This window comes from Protopterus annectens, chromosome 8.part0 (genome assembly GCF_019279795.1).
Source record: "Protopterus annectens isolate FY-2018-M chromosome 8.part0, PAN1.0, whole genome shotgun sequence".
NCBI classification, from domain to species: Eukaryota; Metazoa; Chordata; order Ceratodontiformes; family Protopteridae; genus Protopterus; species Protopterus annectens.
In genome coordinates this window covers 245,736,657-245,754,497 of record NC_056741.1, presented here as the reverse complement: position 1 = coordinate 245,754,497, position 17,841 = coordinate 245,736,657, and the positions used below count along the sequence as shown (strand labels likewise).

Below are 17,841 nucleotides of genomic sequence, written 5' to 3'. Positions count from 1 at the left end.
GTGCCATGAGGTCAACAGTGACACACTGCGCAAAAGGGGGCACCAGTGTTGGCGTGGCCAGTCGGGTGCAATCAAAACTGTCCTTGGCTTGTCTTGTTTGAGCTTTAGTAGTACTTTGGAGAGCAGAGGCAGCGGAGGAAAGGTATAAACTGATAGTTTTTTCCCAGCTGAAGGACAGAGCATCCACTTTCCAAGCTTGTTTGTGGAGTCCTTGTGCAAAATTTGTCCAATTGATAGTTCAGAGGGGAGGCAAACAGGTCTATATCTGGGCTCCCCCATTTGCTTGTCAACATGTTGAAAATCCTTGGTTCCAGTTTCCACTCGTGTGGGTCCATGAGGTTTCTGCTTAGTTCACTAAGAGTGTATTTAGTTTTCCTGGCAGGAACTGAGCTTGTAGATGGCACTTGGTAGCTCAGGGTTGTGTTCCACAATTGCATGGCTAGTCTGCAGAAGGGGTAAGAATGTGTGCCCCCCTGCTTGTTTATGTACCACGTAACAGTGGTGTTGTCCGTCTTTACCGTTAATTGTCCTGGAAGAATGTGGCCCTTGAAGGCTGTCAGAGCATTCTGTACAGCTAACTTTTCTTTTTTGATTGATATGCACGGGCATTTGACTTAGGTTCCATTTGCCCTGAATGCACTTCCCTGCCAGGTGAGCCCCCCCATGCATAGTCTGATGTGTCTGTTGTTAGGGTTTGGGTGGCAGGGGGTAGTGTGAATGGTAGTCCCTTGTTCTGGTGGCAGGCCTCTGTCCACCAAAGGAACACTAGGCATAGGCAAGGTATGATAGTAATCACTGCTTCTAGATCCTGAGAATGTTGACACCATAGGCTTTTTAGATACCATTGTAGTTTCCTCATATGCAGTCTTGCATATGGAATTATAAGAATGCAGGAGGCCATGAAATCCAAGGCTTGTAGTATTTGCCTTGCAGATAGCAGGGTTTTTGTGGCTACACGTTTGAAGTAGGTCATCAAATGAATTTGTTTCGCTGGCGTGAGGAAAGCCATCTGGGAAGTTGTATACAAGCTTCCTCCCAGGAATGTAATTTGTTGACAGGGTACTAGGTGTGATTTCTTTTCGTTTATGTTGTACCCCAGACAAGTTAGCACCTTTTGTACAGATGATTCAAAAGTATTGTACCACCACGACCAAAAAGCCAGCAGCACCCGTGCCAAATAGAAGTAAAAAAAATTCCACTGAAATATAGAAGTAAAAATACGATTTCTGTTCCTCCAATAAGCACTTCTGGCACACAGATAAAAATCTGTTTTATTTTCACAGCGTTGAAGCAGTAAAAAACAGCACAATATTCACTAATATTAACAGATAAAACTCCTAGCGCCTTGGCCACATCAGCCTTTACAGAGTAAAATGCTCACTCTGAGCATGCCTTTTTGTAACCATTCTAAAACTAATTAATCAATTAACTACTCTAAGTATTTTTAAAGCATAATACACATCATTATAAAGTTACATCAAATAAAACTCTGCCAGTGACATTCTTTATTTAATCCATTCAGTTGTAAAGTATCATATTTCATAATGAAAATTTATTCTTTTTTTCTTAAGTATTTCAATGAATCTTCATTTAAGAAATTTGCAGGAATATGTTCTAATACTGTTACTTGAAAACTGTCAAATTCACCTTTGTGAACTGTATTAAAATGTTCCGCTATAGGACTAATTGTTTTTTTATTTTTTATGTCCCTAACATGTTCTTTAATTCTTTCCGCCAAACTTCTTTTGCTTTCACCTATATAATAACAACTGCAAGAACATTTTATTGCATATATAATGCCCCTTGTCATACAAGAAAAGTGTCCCTGCGTTTGAAATTTTTTTCCATTAATATATTGAAATGAAGGCATCACATACTGACAGATAGAACATTTGCCACAAGCGTTAGTACCCAAATTCTTTACATTATATATCACTAGTTCCTTAGATCTATTAAATCTGCTATGTACAATAAAATATTGTATATTACGGCCCTTTGATAAGATTCTCAAATTTATATTAGACAAACTTTGTACTTGTCTCTTAATTATTCCTCAATATTCTTTCAATATCTTATTAAATCTTTCTGAAAAAACTGTATATTTAATAACAAAAAACATACTATTGTTGTCTTTCATTTGATGCCCTATTGCTTCATTGTCTTCTTTTTTCATTATTACCATTCTGCTTTTACTTCTTTCATAAATTTTCATAAAACTATCTAATATATTTTGTTTGCTGTAACCTCTATCCAAAAACATTCTCATAGTTTTAATTGCTTCCATCTTATAAATATTAATATTGCTGCTTAGCCTTTTGATTCTTAATTCTCCATAAGGTATAGAGTTCAAAGTATACTAAAAAATAAAAAAATAATTAGTCTTATAGCGGAACATTTTAATACAGTTCACAAAGGTGAATTTGACAGTTTTCAAGTAACAGTATTAGAACATATTCCTGCAAATTTCTTAAATGAAGATTCATTGAAATACTTAAGAAAAAAGAATAAATTTTCATTATGAAATATGATTATAATGTCACTGGCAGAGTTTTATTTGATGTAACTTTATAATGATGTGTATTATGCTTTAAAAATACTTAGGGTAGTTAATTGATTAATTAGTTTTAGAATGGTTATAAAAAGGCATGCTCAGAGTGAGCATTTTACTCTGTAAAGGCTGATGTGGCCAAGGCGCTAGGAGTTTTATCTGTTAATATTAGTGAATACTGTGCTGTTTTTTACTGCTTCAACGCTGTGAAAATAAAAAAAGATTTTTATCTGTGTGCCAGAAGTGCTTATTGGAGGAACAGAAATCGTATTTTTACTTCTATATTTCAGTGGAATTTTTTTACTTCTATTTGGCATGGGTGCTGCTGGCTTTGTGGTCGTGGTGGTACAACAATTTTCTTCGTAAGTTGTTACAAGGTGATTCAAAAGTATGTCACGGCTTTCTGCCTGAATTAGGCAATCATCCAGGTAGGGGTATATTTAAATATTTATTTGCCTGCAAAATGCAATGACTGGAGCTAGGCACTTTGTAAATACCCTAGGCGCAGTAGATAAGCCAAAGGGTAGTGCAGAGTGCGTGTAGCCTGCTTTGAAGCGTAGGTATCTTCTGCAAGAGTCCCTGATTGGGATGTGCAGGTATGCTTCCTTTAAATCTAGTGTTGCCAACCAGGCGTCTTTGACTAGCATAGGGAGCAACTGGTGAAGAGTCAGCATCTTGAATTTTGGAATCACCAAAAAGGTGTTTTAGAGTAGACAGGTCCAGGATAGGACACCATAAATTGTCTTTTTTGGGTACCAGGAAAAGTCTCGTGTAGAAACCTTGCCCCTTTTCCTCTTCTGGTACCAACTGAATAGCCCCCATGCTTGAGAGAGAAAGTACTTGTTTTTGGGCCTCTGCCCACTGATTTGGGGGTAGATCTGGCCACCTGCTGTGGAATCTGTATCCCTGAGACACTACATTTAAAACCCATCTGCCCTGGGTAATGACTTCCCAGGTCTTTGCATGAAGAGCAATCTCCTCCCCCCCAAAGGGGCAGTCAGTTGAGAAGTGCTTGGAAGTTTTAAAAAGAAGTCATTGAGAGAGTTTACCATAGGGGGGAGTTTTATTACTCCCAGATTTGGAAGTGGAGGCCCCCACTGCTTAGTCCTGTGCGTACCATGGGACTGAAACGTGGGAGCTCTGCTGGATCTGGGTTTGGACTGAGGTGGTCTGGAAGAGGCAAGAAAGGACCAGTTCTTGGAAGGCCAATGTCTACTAAACCTTGGAGTTTGTATTTGTAAAAAATCTTGCACAGATTTAGCTTTAGCTTTTTCCTCCATCTTTTTAAGAATTTCTTCTGCCTTGTTGCCAAACAGGCGGTCATGGCTTAAGGGAGCATCCAGTAATTTCACTTTAACATGATCTGGCAAGGATTGCTCCTTAAGCCAAGCATGCCTTCTAGGTACAGACCCAGTGACAGCAGCCCTGCAAGATGCCTCTAGTGAATCAAAACCACATTGCAAAGTATGTTTTCCAACTTGTTCAGCTGAATGCAGTAAATCCTGTAAATCCTTATTTTCAGCACAGTCAGGAATCAACATCATTTTTTGCTTAAGCAATCCAATAATATGCTGCTGATACTTTAACATATGAAACTGGCAGTTTAAGGTCCTAATGGCCAAAGTTGCAGAAGTGTATACCTTCTTACCCCATCTATCCAGCGACCTGAAGTCTCTATCAGAGGGGGTGGGATTTTTGGCAGTAGTAGCTTTAATGCCCTTGGGTCCCTGTAAAATGGTCTCAGGATTCGCAGTAGGATTTTTAAAAAGGAACTTGTAAGAGTCAGGGACTCTGTAATATCTATCAGGTTTTCTGGGAGCAGGAGGTAAAGAGTCAGGGGCCAAGCTAGATTCTGAAAAGGCATCATCAACAATGTCTGGAAAAGGAGGTATGGCTAAAGGCCTGTGCTGAGCAGGAGTAAGAAATCCCTAAGCCTCTTTTTAGAATCAGAGAAATCCTGACTTTCCCAAAAAAAAAGCTCCCTGAGAGTATGCAAAATTTCACCAAAAGAGAAATCCTCGGGGGTGGGGGGTGGGGCAGAGGGAAAAGAGTCCTCAGCATCAGAATCCTCATAGGTAGATAAGGGTAAATCCTGTTCATCAGTGGAAACAGAAAATTCAGAATCCTCATCAGAAGTATCATACGCAAACTCAGTCCTAGGTCTCTTAGAGGGGGAAGGCTGGCTTCCCAAGTAATAAGGTCTTCAGCCGTTCTTATTTGTTTTCTTAGGCATAGAGGCCTGACCATGCAGTCTGGGCATTAGTTTTCTAGGCATGGTTTAAGTTTTAGGCCTTGAAAAAGAAGATGGCGTTGGTTTAATATGCAAGTCTGTAGGCCTGAATATACCCTCAGAAGCCGGTACCTGCACAGCGGCTCCGGACCCATCCAAGGCACAGACATCCGCAGGTTCCACAGCTGAAGCATCGGACTCCGAATTGGTCTCAGTACAGGCCTGAAAATCTGAAGTAGTGGGTATCAGGGACTGCAAAAGTGCCTCATTGAGTACCGGACAACTGGTGAATGGCTTAGGAGAAACATAGTCGGCAGCTTTGGACATAGGCGGCCTCTCTCTGTCTTTATCTTTGTGTTTTTTCGGAATGTCGGTAGTCGGATGGCTTACCAAAGACATATCAGGATAATTGAACCGAGCACCAAAATATTTAGAAGCGAAAATATACCGAAGACAGATAGTTCGTGGTTTGAATAAGGCACAAAACCGACAGCAAGGTACGTCATGGTCAGGGCCTATGCAAGGAATACAGTACGAATGAAAATCTTTGAGGCATTTGCTTTCCACAAGTAATGCAATTATTTACTTTTACTGACATCAGTTTAGAACAAGAAAAAGTTTCCCCAATGGGGTACTTAGCTTTTAGTTGAAGACTTCGGTTCTGAAACTCGAAAACGAAAATTTCAGGAGTTGGCCGATGGGCACTTGGGAACTGCTTCTGCTTCGGGCACCGCACAGCAAGAAAGACTGGTGTAATGGCGTCGGCTGCATGTTTTATACCTCTGACATCATGGAAAAAGGGACAGCAACCAATGCAGGACTCAAGACTTTGTTAATCAGGCTGACTGAGGGCTACTGCAACAGTGAAACACGAAGAACATCATACGTTTTAAGAATGTTTTTAAATTTTTTGTGGTGCTTTAATATTTAACTGATGTGTAATTAAGTTTGTAATTTTACTGGTTCACGAGCCATTTAAATATTGTATTTGTAGAGGGGATCTGTTTTCTGATGAAGTCAGCTTGTTTAAAGCATTCAAATAAAATGTTTAACGCTAATACAAGTGTTTTATTTCAGTCTGCTACATTTGTAAGTGGTTTTTGAGGATAAGGAAAGCACCAGAAATAGACAGGATGACGATATTCTGCAACACCAAGGAAATCAAAGTGCTTGGGAAGGTGAAAACAGGACACTTGCTCCCTGGTGGACTCTAGGAAGAAGCCTCCTTAAAAATTACTGACCTACTGTAGAGCAACAGTTCTCAAAGTTCACTCTGGAATAAAGTCACTAGGTAAGACATGCATAGGCATATGTCGGGGATCTTACTAGGTACTGCATAAATTTGTCCAGGGAAGGTTTCTAATAGCCTGCGTGAGACTTAAGTATGGCATGTTGTCCTTTACTAATTTCAACTGATGCACCCTACTAAATCAGGTATCTTAAGAAATCAATTTCCCACTGGATGGCATGTACGTTACAGATGCTGGAGCTGTTCTGAAACATGCAGACATGATAATGTATCGTTTAAAACAAAACTATCACCCACAATAGACATATGAACTGGTTTCCTTAAAATTCAGTGAGTAAAATTATACAACTAATATGAACCAAAAGCATGCAAAATAAACAATATTCCAATGAAAACCTTAACAGAATCTGTACTTGCAGATGAAGGGGCGAGTAACTTACCCTGCCATATTCCGAGGACCAGTTCACTGTGACAGCATTTGGAACAGTAGCTGAAAGCCTCACTAAATGAGTAATATTAATTGGTCTACTTGGACGCTTTGGCTCTACACCATTTTTTGTTGGAGGAAGATAACCCTGAAAGGAAGTAAAAAATTAGTCAGTAACAGAGTTCTCATAACCACACTACACAAAACGCAAGTTTTAGTCAGGAAGTATCTGGCTGCAAAACAGTGGTAATTCCCTAGCAGAGCTGTAAATAGTCTAATCATAAACTCATTTTAGGAAGGCAGACTTTTGTTTGTTTGTTTGTTTACACAGATTCCAGCCAGTCTTGGGTTCAGGTTTCAAAGAATGGAAGAGAAATAAGGAAGAGGTGTTCTCCCTGCAATGACACAAAGTGTATAAATCTACATGACTGTGTTAGGACGACTACACTGGATGGGGCTTTAACTAGAAACTCTTACATACTTTATTATAATGGTAATGGTCCCAACACAGGGTACCACTGCCACATTTCACTACATTATGGCACTAAACAGTGCAGTATTAGCAGGTGCTGCATTCTTGATATGCCAAAAGTCAGATGATATGTTAAACTGAGGTCCCATCTATCTGAAATGGTGGCAGCTCACTCAGCTGGATATTAACAATGTCTCAGCAGCTCAACAGGAAGCACATATGCCTAAGGCTGAGGGTTCTATTCCCACGCAATGATATTTGGATAATTTTTCCAACACTGACAGAGGGGTGGCTGCACTCCTACATGTGCCACAATTCAGTTCAAGGCCCCATCTACCTGAAAAGCCAGTAGCTCAGGTGGATGTAAATGTTCCCATAGCATTTATTGAAGTGTAGGCATTGCATTAACATTTTCATTCATTTTTATACCATAACAAAAAATTTTAAATCAATTACTTACGTGCACATTTTAGCATGCATACTTACTATATATATATATACATATATATATATATATATATATATATATATATATATATATATATATAGTTCCCCTTCGTAAGACTGAATGAACATAAGCCTGAAACCAAAAGCCTGAAAACACACATAATACATATACTGACTTTAAACAACATAAACCATAGCACTTTCCACTTAGTATAAGCGGGGGGGTGGGGTGGGGGGGATCCAAATCTCGGAGTTGCTATATTTAAGTAACAGAGGGTGTGGGGGGCACAGCCCCATAGGGGTGTAGGGTCTTGCCCCTGCTTATACTAAGTAGAAAGTACTATGGTTTATGTTGTTTAAAGTCAGTATATGTATTTTGTGTGTTTTCAGGCTTTTGGTCTCAGGCTTATAAATTTCGAGCTTCTGATATTTCAGTCTTCTGAAGGGGAACTATATATATATATATATATATATATATATATATATATATATATATATATATATATATATATATATACATATATATATATATATCTATATATATATCTATCTATATATATATATATCTATATATATATATCTATATATATATATCTATATATATATCTATATATATATATATATATATATAGATATATACACACATATATATTCCCTCATCCTTTTTTTCAAAACCATCTTACTTCAGCTAATATGTCACAAGAAAAAGGGAGAGGATAATAAAATACTTGCATCATTTCCACATCACCCACATTTTTCGCAAATACTTTATCCCATTTATCAATATATTTCATCATCCCACTTTCAATAATTCTCATTTAAATCCTCCCACTTCATATTAATTTTTCCCAAATTTTTTACAACCCAAAAACAGTGTTTTGTTGTTTCTTTATTCCATTCAACACATTCTCTTTCCCTCATTACCTCAGGATTCACACTTTTTTCCACCAGTAACTTATCTACTATAATTTTCTATAAAAATCCTCTGCTTCAAGAAAAATTCAAACGTTTTTCTGCTGTCTTTTATTGCATTTTTTTCATCTTTTTTAAATTCCTTCATCGGTACACACAAAAAAAATCCAAAATCATACTATACCACTTTTCCACCAACATCACTTACTTTTAACTTCCACAATTTCATTGTATTCTCATTCTTTTTCTTCAATCCCATCCCCCCTTTCTCCCAAAAACTTCAACTTTTTTTTAAAGTATCCCTCTTTTCACCCAGTTCAGCCGTGCACCCCAAAATAAACTCTCAAAACTCTTTTTTTTCCATTTGAGTGAGAAACATATACCCCCAAAACCAATGTGTTGGCTTTCCTAATACATAAATATTCAACACCAGGCCTTTTCCTGTAATAAAATCTATACCACCAAGCCAACTTTCTTCTGAAATAGAAAAAGAAGTTATGTACTCACCATAACGTTCTATGTTTGTTGTCCATCTCGCCTTCATTCTTACTGGTTGGGGTTTGGAACCGATCCTTGGTTCTGACTCGGCTGTATACTACAGCTCGAGGTCTTCCACTGGCTTGTGGCTCTATCCTATCCTATCATACTCCAGTGAAGATCCCCAGATCTTGTTTGCTGATAACCCCAGAGACATTTGCCACATAAAATAACCTATTGGTCCTCCAGGAGCCACAGGTAGGGGAAAGGAGGGTGGGATGTAAGAATGAAGGCGAGATGGACAACAAACATGGAACGTTTTGGTGAGTACATAACTTCTTTATGTTATGTTGTCCTGTCTCGCCTTCATTCTTATTGGTTGGGACAGCGTCCCTAGCACCATATTTCCTGGGTGGCTCACAGGAGTACATTCTTTAAGACAGTGGACCCAAAGGAGGCCCTGTCCCTGGAGGCCAAATCTACTTTGTAATGAGTGATAAAGGTATGAGGCCTTGCCCAAGTCACAGCAGCACAAATTATATCAAGTGGCAAACTAGCACGAAAGGCGGAAGAGGTTGCCATGGCTCTCGCAGAATGACCCTTGACTTTTATAGGGAAGAACTTTGTTGTTAGAATTATACATAAAAAGGTAATATAATCTGAGATCCATTTCAAAAGTGTGACCTTAGATACAGGAGCACCTTTCTTTGCTTCTGAAAATGAAACAATCAGATTTCCTGAAGTCTTTTGTCTTATGTAAGTAGAAACGTAACTGTCTGTGTACATCCAGGTGGTGAAGTGTATATTCTGCCTTGTTGCCATAGTGGGGGGAAAAAGGACTGGTAGCTCTATGGACTGATTTAAATTGGACTCTGAGCATACTTTTAGTATGAAGGATGGGTTTGTGCAAAGGGGTATGATGTCTTTGTGGATAAGCATATATGGTGGCTTGATCGATAATGCTTGTAGCTCTGAAACCCTTATAGCAAAAGTGATTACAATCAACATACTTGTTTTCAATGTTAAAAATTTTAGATCACATGATGATGCAGGTTCAAAGGGGGGGAGAAAATCAAACACGACAAAACAAAGTTCAGGTCCCATGGTAGTAGAGGTATTTTTATGGGTGGTCTTAACAGGTTAGTGCCCTTCAGGAAGACTCTGCATAGTCTGAGATATCAGACTTGGGGTCAAATAACTTGAATAAAAATTAGATATTGCTGCTAACTGCACACAAATGGTAGCTGCAGTTGCACCTTCATTAAATAGTTTCTTCAGAAATTCGAGAATAGAGATTATTGGGACAGAAAAGGGGTCAATGTTTTTACTTAATGCCCAGGAAGAAAATCTTTTCCATTTACTCAAATATAATTTTATCATTGAGGCTTTATGAGAAGAGATCAAGATATGTTTCACAGAAGTAGGAAGGTTAGGAAGCATGGCTATATTTGGAATTGGAGCAGACAAGCTGTCAGTCTGAGGGTTTGAAGGCAAGGGTGGAGTGTTCTGGATGTACGAGTCAGAAGGTCTGGAACTGGGTCCAGAACCCATGGCTCCTCCTGAAGACAAGGCCAAAGGAAGGGGAACCAAATCTGACGAGATCAGTATGGGGCGATGAGAATTAACCTTCTTCCCAACGAGTTGGCTTTCTGGAGAACCTTGGGTATCAAAAGAAAGGGAGGGAAGGCATAAAGGAAACCAGAGGGCCAATTGTGTACAAGTGCATCCCTTGGTGACTCCCCCACAGGGGGGAATCGGGGCAAAATAGCTTCTGCATTTGGCATTCATGGATATGGCAAAAAGGTTGCAGCAAGATTGTCCCCATTTGCAGAAGATCATTTCCGCTACTTTTTATTTTAGGGACCAGTCGTGAGGCATAAGAAAGTACAGTTGTGTACACTTACCATAAATGTAGATGTTTGAGTGTATTCACTGTTGCAGTCATTACATTAGGGTTATCTGCTTGCAGTAGCCCTCAGTCGGCCTGATTAACAAAGTCTTGGGTCCTGCGTCGGTTGCGGTCTCTTCTTCCGTGATTACATCACTTTTTCTTATATATACATGTATATTACATACAAAGTTATACCTCCAACAGAAAAGCCTTCCTCCTGCAAAACCTCTGTCGATTTTTCCGGGACATTCCTACCTGCTAGTCTGGGCCATTCAAGGAAAAGAACTTCAGTGCGGACTCCCATAAATATTTTCATTGAATGTATGTAGCCTTGCACTAGACTCATTTATCTAAGACTACCTATTTTGTTAGCTTGTCGTTCTGTGTGTGTGAATCAGTAGCCTACCGCAGACCACTACTACCCCCCTCCCATCTGTATTCCCTGATTTCTAGTCCCAGAAATCTAGGTAGTTTAATTCTAAATGAGTCTCATCTAAAGAGCCTTTCCTATTTAATTCTTTTTCCTAACTGCTATCCTTCCTTTCTCCTCTAGGTGGCAGTACTCATTCATCCTATAGCTTGTATCATTTTTTAAACCCCTATGTCTAACATTACCTCTGTCTGCCTGTAACTTAAAGCCTCCCAAATCCCAATCCATGCTCTCTAAACCCTGATTTAACTTCCCTCCCTAACCTTACACTAAGGAACAAAGCTCCCCTACATTTGTTTTTTTCTTTGTTCTTGCATAAAGGTAACACTTTACATAGTTTTCTACCAAATAACCTACTTACCTTCTCTGTGAACAGATGTGGCCGATACTTTTTCAGCTGGTCTCTCTCACTCTGCTGCTCTATCCCGATCAGTTTGCCCTCCAGGCTCACTCCAATCCCCTACCCTGCCCCCAATTTCCGCCCGCCCCCAGCACTCCTCCATTTATTCACATCCTATAACCTCTCCCTCTCCACCAGCCAATCCCCAAATACCCCTCCCTCTTCACCAGCCTATCCTCAAACTCCCCTCCCTCTTCATCAGCCAATCCTCAAACACTGTTCCTCCACCCCCCAACCAAACTATTCCCTCACTACCACTCCCCCTCCCACCTAACTTACATATTTCCCTCCCCTTTACTTCACGTCTAATAGGCTTTATCTACCATGTTCACTCCTCCTCCTCACATCCTCACCTCAACATCTATCCTCTTCCTTCTTCTACTACCTCTTTACCATGTCACCTCCTACACCAATATCCATCTACACCCATCTCCACTACCTCCCATCCCCTCCCACTCAGCCCATTTCCATAACATCTCAGCCTCCTTAATTCCCTCCGCTCCTATCCATCTCTTAAAAGTAAAACTTTTCTCAAACTCTAACTACTGCAAACATAAACCTATTCTCTTCTGGCCATCTTTACCTAATTATAAACCATATAAATGTATTCCACTTCTCATGCACCTTTGCTTAGCCGGTGACATTAACCCCAATGCAGGACCTAACTTCTCCCCTACAAACCCCCCTAACAACTACAACAAATCCACCAATAAATACCTCAAGTTCCTCACCAACAATGCCCAAAGTGTGAATAATAAACTAACCCACTTTCACGCCTGGCTCAATCACAATTCTCCTGACATTGTAGCCATCTCCAAAACCTGGCTAAAACCTCATATTAGCAACTCTGAATTCCTTCCCCCTGGATTTCTATCTCTCCATTCTGACCGCCAATATCGAAGAGGTGGTGGTGTAGCCCTAATCTACTCCAACCACTTGTCCATCACTCCATATCCTAACCCCATTCCTTCTTTTAATAATGCTGAACTTGTAACTGGCTTACTAAAACAACCATAAGAGCATCTGTATCATGTCCCTTTACATTCCCCCTGGTAACAACACTAGCATCTTGAAAGACATCCTCTCCTGGGCCTCCTCCAACATTAAGCTAGAAACCTACATCATGGGAGATGTAAATATAGACTAGAACAAAATTATTCACCATAACCCCACCATATCAATCAATCTATTTAACTTTACTCACCCGAACAAAGTTCTAAAATCTGGTGCCATCCCTGACCCATTAGGAGACCACCTCCCTGCCTTCATCCATCGGGCTACACCCATTTCCCCACACTCCCACCATTAAATTCAAACTCGGAACCCCTCTAACTCTGACCCTCCAACTTTCTCTGACTCCCTTAAGCTAACTAACTGGAACCCCTTAAAATTTTTCCTTTAGATGCAGCCGTTGACTATTTCAACTCTACTTTCATAACTGTCCTCAACTCCCTAGCACCAATAAGAACAAAAAGAGTTAAAGCAAATACCACCCCATGGCTCACCAAAGACACCAAAAAAATTATGCTACTAAGAGATAAAAACCTGGAAGGCTTACCTCCAACATAAACAACCAGAAATCTTACTTAAATACAAACAGCAGAGAAACCAAGCCAAAAAAACAAGTTAAAGACAAAACGTCTTACTACATCAAACTACAAGCAAATCACACAAAAAACCCCAAACAGTTCTGGAACTCTATTAATTCTCTCCTTAAACCTGGGACAAAAAATAACCCTTGTCCAGACTCCAGCAAATCTGGCCTTGACATTGCAAATGTTCAATACCTTCTTTACCTCTTCTATTGCTGAGCTAACCAAGACCTTTACCAACAATAACCCTCCACCTCCTACTGCTCAATCCTCCCCCCCACTTTTGAACTCAAACCCATCTCCACCAAACTAATAAAGAGACTTCTCACTAAACTCAAACCTTGCTCCAATGCCCCTGACAACATTCCTTCCTCCTTCCTAAAAATAGCCTCTGACAGTATTGCTCTTCCTATCAGCATCCTGATCAATAGATCACTACTTGAATCCTATGTACCCAAACTATGGCGTTCTGCTTTTATACTTCCACTTCACAAGGGTGGCAAAAACTTTAACACCTCCAATTTCTGCCCCATAGCCATCCTCTCCCCAATGTCCAAAATTCTTGAAAAATGTATCCACTTACAGCTCCTGCCATTCCTTACCAAACACCAACTACTCTCCCCTTCCCAACATGGCTTCCGTCTTCGACACAGTACCAACTTCGCCCTTCTCTATTTTCTTACATTGTCAATTCTGCTCGTGACTGTGGTAATTATCATATCCTCTGTTCTGCTAAACTTATCTAAAGCCTTTGATACCATCTCCCATAGTCACCTACTAAATCATCTGTCTAACCTCAACATCTCCAATAAAACTCTTACCTGGTTTTCCAGCTACCTTTCTGATAGATATCAAGCCATGAAATGGGGTCAGGCCACCTCCACTGGAGTACCCCAAGGTTCAATCCTTGGCCCATTGCTTTTCAATATCTTTATTAACAACTTCCACAAAGCCATACCTAACACCAAAATTGTGCAATACGCTGATGATTCCACTCTGATCTGTCATGCCTCTAACCTAAAAGATCTCCAATTTCTAACTCAAACTGCTTTCTCCACCACCGAAAATTGGATGCTCCAAAATCACCTCTCACTAAATGCCAACAAAACAAAGATCCTTCTATTCTCTCCCTCAAAATCCTTCCCTATTGACAAAATCTTACCAGCCTTAACAACTCCATTATCGAGATTGTACCCTCAGCCAAACTCCTTGGTGTAACCATTGATGAACACCTAAAATTTAACAATCACATCCAGCTAAATATCAACAAAACCCACATAAAACTAGGCCTACTTTACAGAAACAATCACTTCCTCTCTCCTTCCACCAGACTAACTCTCGCCAATACCTACCTACTCCCCTCTATACTGTATGGCGCTCCTCTGCTAACTAATTTATCTTCCACACTCACTTCCAAACTGGAAGTATGTTACAATAAAATAGTCAGATTCGTCACAAATGCAAAATCCTCCTCTCACCACTGCACCTCCCTACACTCTCTAAACTGGCTTGAACTTCCCAATCTACTTAACTTTCACCAAATCATGACAGCACACAAATTACTGTTCCAACCTACTAAATGTCCTGCACTAGCCAATATTCTACAACCTTATAACCCCCCAAGACCCCTTAGATCTACCCACCAAAACTTGATCATCATCCATAAACCCAAGCGCCCTGCTGGGCAGCTTCTGCTATCTTATTCCCTAGCTAAAAAATGGAATGCTCTGCCCTCCACACTGAGGACCTGTGACAACCTTAATAACTTCAAAACTCAACTTCATTCTTACCTCTATCTAAACAGGAAATGCAACTGTACTCTTCTACCCATTCCTCTCAAGCTCTCCCCTCCCTTTACCCCAGGCTAACCTCCTTACCTCCCTAACCTCACTGTAAATTAATGATTATATATGTAAACAAACTGCAAAAGCTAGCCACGATTCTATATGCCTGTTTTTCATTCCTGAAGCTAAACTGCTTATTTATTTTCTCACTCCTTTGAATGCTACTTGCTGCTTGCAATCCCTAACTTTCTTTATTAATCATGTAATAAAACTTTGTATTGTGGAACTTTCTCCCCGAGCCTCCACTGAAAGTATTCTGTAATTAAACTTTAATATCTAGCTTTTCTCCCCAAGCCTCCACTTAAGTAACCTCCCTAAGCCCTGTGAACTAAATTGTAAATATTTTATTTCTCTCTTTCTTTAGAATGCTACCTGTTGTTTGTAATCCTAACTTTCTTTGCAACTAATCATGAAATTTCCTTTGTAATTAATCATGTCATTTTCTTTGTAATTAATCATGTAATTTTCTTTGTAATTAATCATGTAATTAAATTTTGTATTGTGGAGCTTTTCTCCCCGGGCCTCCACTGAAAATGGGCTCCGCAGGCCCAATGGACCTCCCCGGTCATCAAACTGGAATAAAAATAAATAAATAAAAGCAAATACGCCAAAAAGCTTTTAAGCACAGTAAAGGAGAGTAGAGGTATACCCAACAGAAGTCAGGGGGCTGGAGGGAAGGTACCAGGACTGCAGCAGTGAATACACTCGAACATCTACATTTATGGTAAGTGTATACAACTGTACTATGTTCTTCATGTTTCACTGTTGCAGTAATTACATTTGAGTAGATTCCCAAAGCTAAAGTTGGGAGGAGGAACTTAAATAGCATTAGAACCAGCTATAAGGCCCTGCAAGACTGCAGTGGCAAAGCCAGCTCTGGATTTAGAGAAAATTGGCAAATGATGCTTGTTGAAAGTATGTATAGAACTCCAGGTAGCAGCTTCTAGGATGTCCCTGGTAGGGACGCCTCTGAGAAAGGCTGTAGAGGTAGATGCAGCCCTGGTTGAATGGGGTCTGATCCCCTGTGGGATATGTTTTCCATGGTGCTTATAACAGAAATTAATACAATGGTCTATCCATTTAGAAATGGTTTGCTTTGAAATAGCCTTTCCCTCTGTCCCTGCAGCAAATACCACCAGCAGTTGTTCAGATTTCCTTTGAGGTTTAGTCCTCTCCAAGCAGAATCTAAGTTGTCTGTGCACATGTAAGGAGTGCTGTATCCATTCCCATTTGTTCTGTGGATTAGGAAAAAAGGTTGGCAAAAGGATGGACTTATTAAGAGCCACACTGGATACCACCTTGGGCATGAAGGATGGATTGGTTCTGAGGGACACCCTGCCCGCATGAAAAATAAAAGGCTTCACTGCCACAAGGGCTTGTAATTCAGATACCCTTCTTGCTGAAGTGATTGCTAAAAGGAAAACTGTTTCCCAAGAAAGGAATTTTAAATCTGCAGTAGCAGCTGGCTTGAAAGGAGTTAGAGTGAGTTTCTCCAAGACAAAGTTAAGGTCCAAGGTTTGAGTTGGAGCTCTCCTGGGTGGCCTTAAATCTTTGGCCCCTCTGAGGAACTGCTTGAGCACTGTGTGAGAAGAGAAGTTCTGTGTTATAATGAGCTGAAATGGCTGAGGCGTGAATTTTGATGGAGGAAAAGGACAAGTCCTTGTGAATCATCCAAGTTAAGTATTGTAAAATCTGAGGTAGATCGGGCGCTGCTGTGCTCATCTATTGAGATTAGCTCCAGACACAGAATCTTTTCCATTTTGCAGAATAAGATTTTCTAGTACTAGGCCTCCTTGCCTCTAAAATGATATCAATCACTGGTTTACTGAGGGATGGTAAAGGAGAGATAAAGTAATAGCCAGGCTGCTAGGTTCAGTGTTTGAAGATGAGGGTGCAGGATCTGGTTCTCATGCTGAGACAACAGGAAGGAATCTGAAAAAGGTGCCATGGGGCCAACTGTGACACACTGCGCAAGAGGGGATACCAGTGCTGGTGCGGCCAGTCTGGTGCAATCAAAATTGTCCTTGGCTTGTCCTGTTTGATCTTTACTAGTACTTTGGAGAGTAGAGGCAGAGGAGGAAAGGCATAAACTTGATAGTTTTTTTTTTTTTTTGAGTTGAAGGAGAGAGCATCCACTTTCCAAGCTTGTTTGTGGGAAATCCTTGTGCAAAATTTGTCCAAATTATAGTTCTGGGGGAGGCAAACAGGTCTATATCTGGGCTCCTCCATTTGCTTGTCAACATGTTGAAAATCTTTGGTTCCAGTTTCCACTCGTGTGGATCCATGAGGTTTCTGCTTACTCCGTCTGCCAGTGTATTTAGTTTTCCTGGCAGGAATTGAGCTTGTAAATTCAATTGGTAGCTCAAGGCTGTGTTCTACAATGCCATGGCTAGTCTGCAGAGGGGGTAAGAATGTGTACCCCCCTGCTTGATTATGTACCACATAACAGTGGTGTTGTCCATCTTTACCATTAGTTGTCCTGGAAGAATGTGGTCCTTGAAGGCTGTCAGAGCATTCTCTATAGCTAACATTTCTTTTTTTATTGATATGCAGGTACATTTGACTTGGGATCCATTTGCCCTGAATGCACTTCCCTGCCAGATGAGTCCCCCATGCATAGTCTGATGCATCTGTTAGGGTTTGGGCGGCAGGGGGTAGTGTGAATAGTAGTCCCTTGTTTTGGTGGTAAGCCTCTGCCTACCAAAGGAACTCTATGCGTAGGCAAGGTATGATAGGATCCATTGCTTCTACATCCTGAGAATGTTGACACCATGGGCTTTTTAGGTACCATTGTAGTTTCCTCATATGCAGACTTGCATATGGAATTAGAAGAATGCAGGAGGCCATGAACCCTAAGGCTTGCAGGATTTGCCTTGCAGATAGCAGGGTTTTTGTGGCCACTTGTTTGAAGTAGGTTGTCGA

General features: G+C 40.3%; 1 protein-coding gene across 2 annotated transcripts in view; it reads right to left on the bottom strand.

Annotated features, from left to right (window-relative positions):
- Nucleotides 1-17,841, bottom strand: part of PIAS3 (protein inhibitor of activated STAT 3) — a 1,163,468-nt gene that overhangs the window by 637,097 nt on the left and 508,530 nt on the right. For both annotated transcript variants that reach the window (XM_044079722.1, XM_044079721.1), the window contains exon 6: nucleotides 6,468-6,602. In XM_044079722.1, coding sequence (XP_043935657.1) covers nucleotides 6,468-6,602 — 135 coding nt within the window. The remainder of the gene's footprint in view (nucleotides 1-6,467; nucleotides 6,603-17,841) is intronic.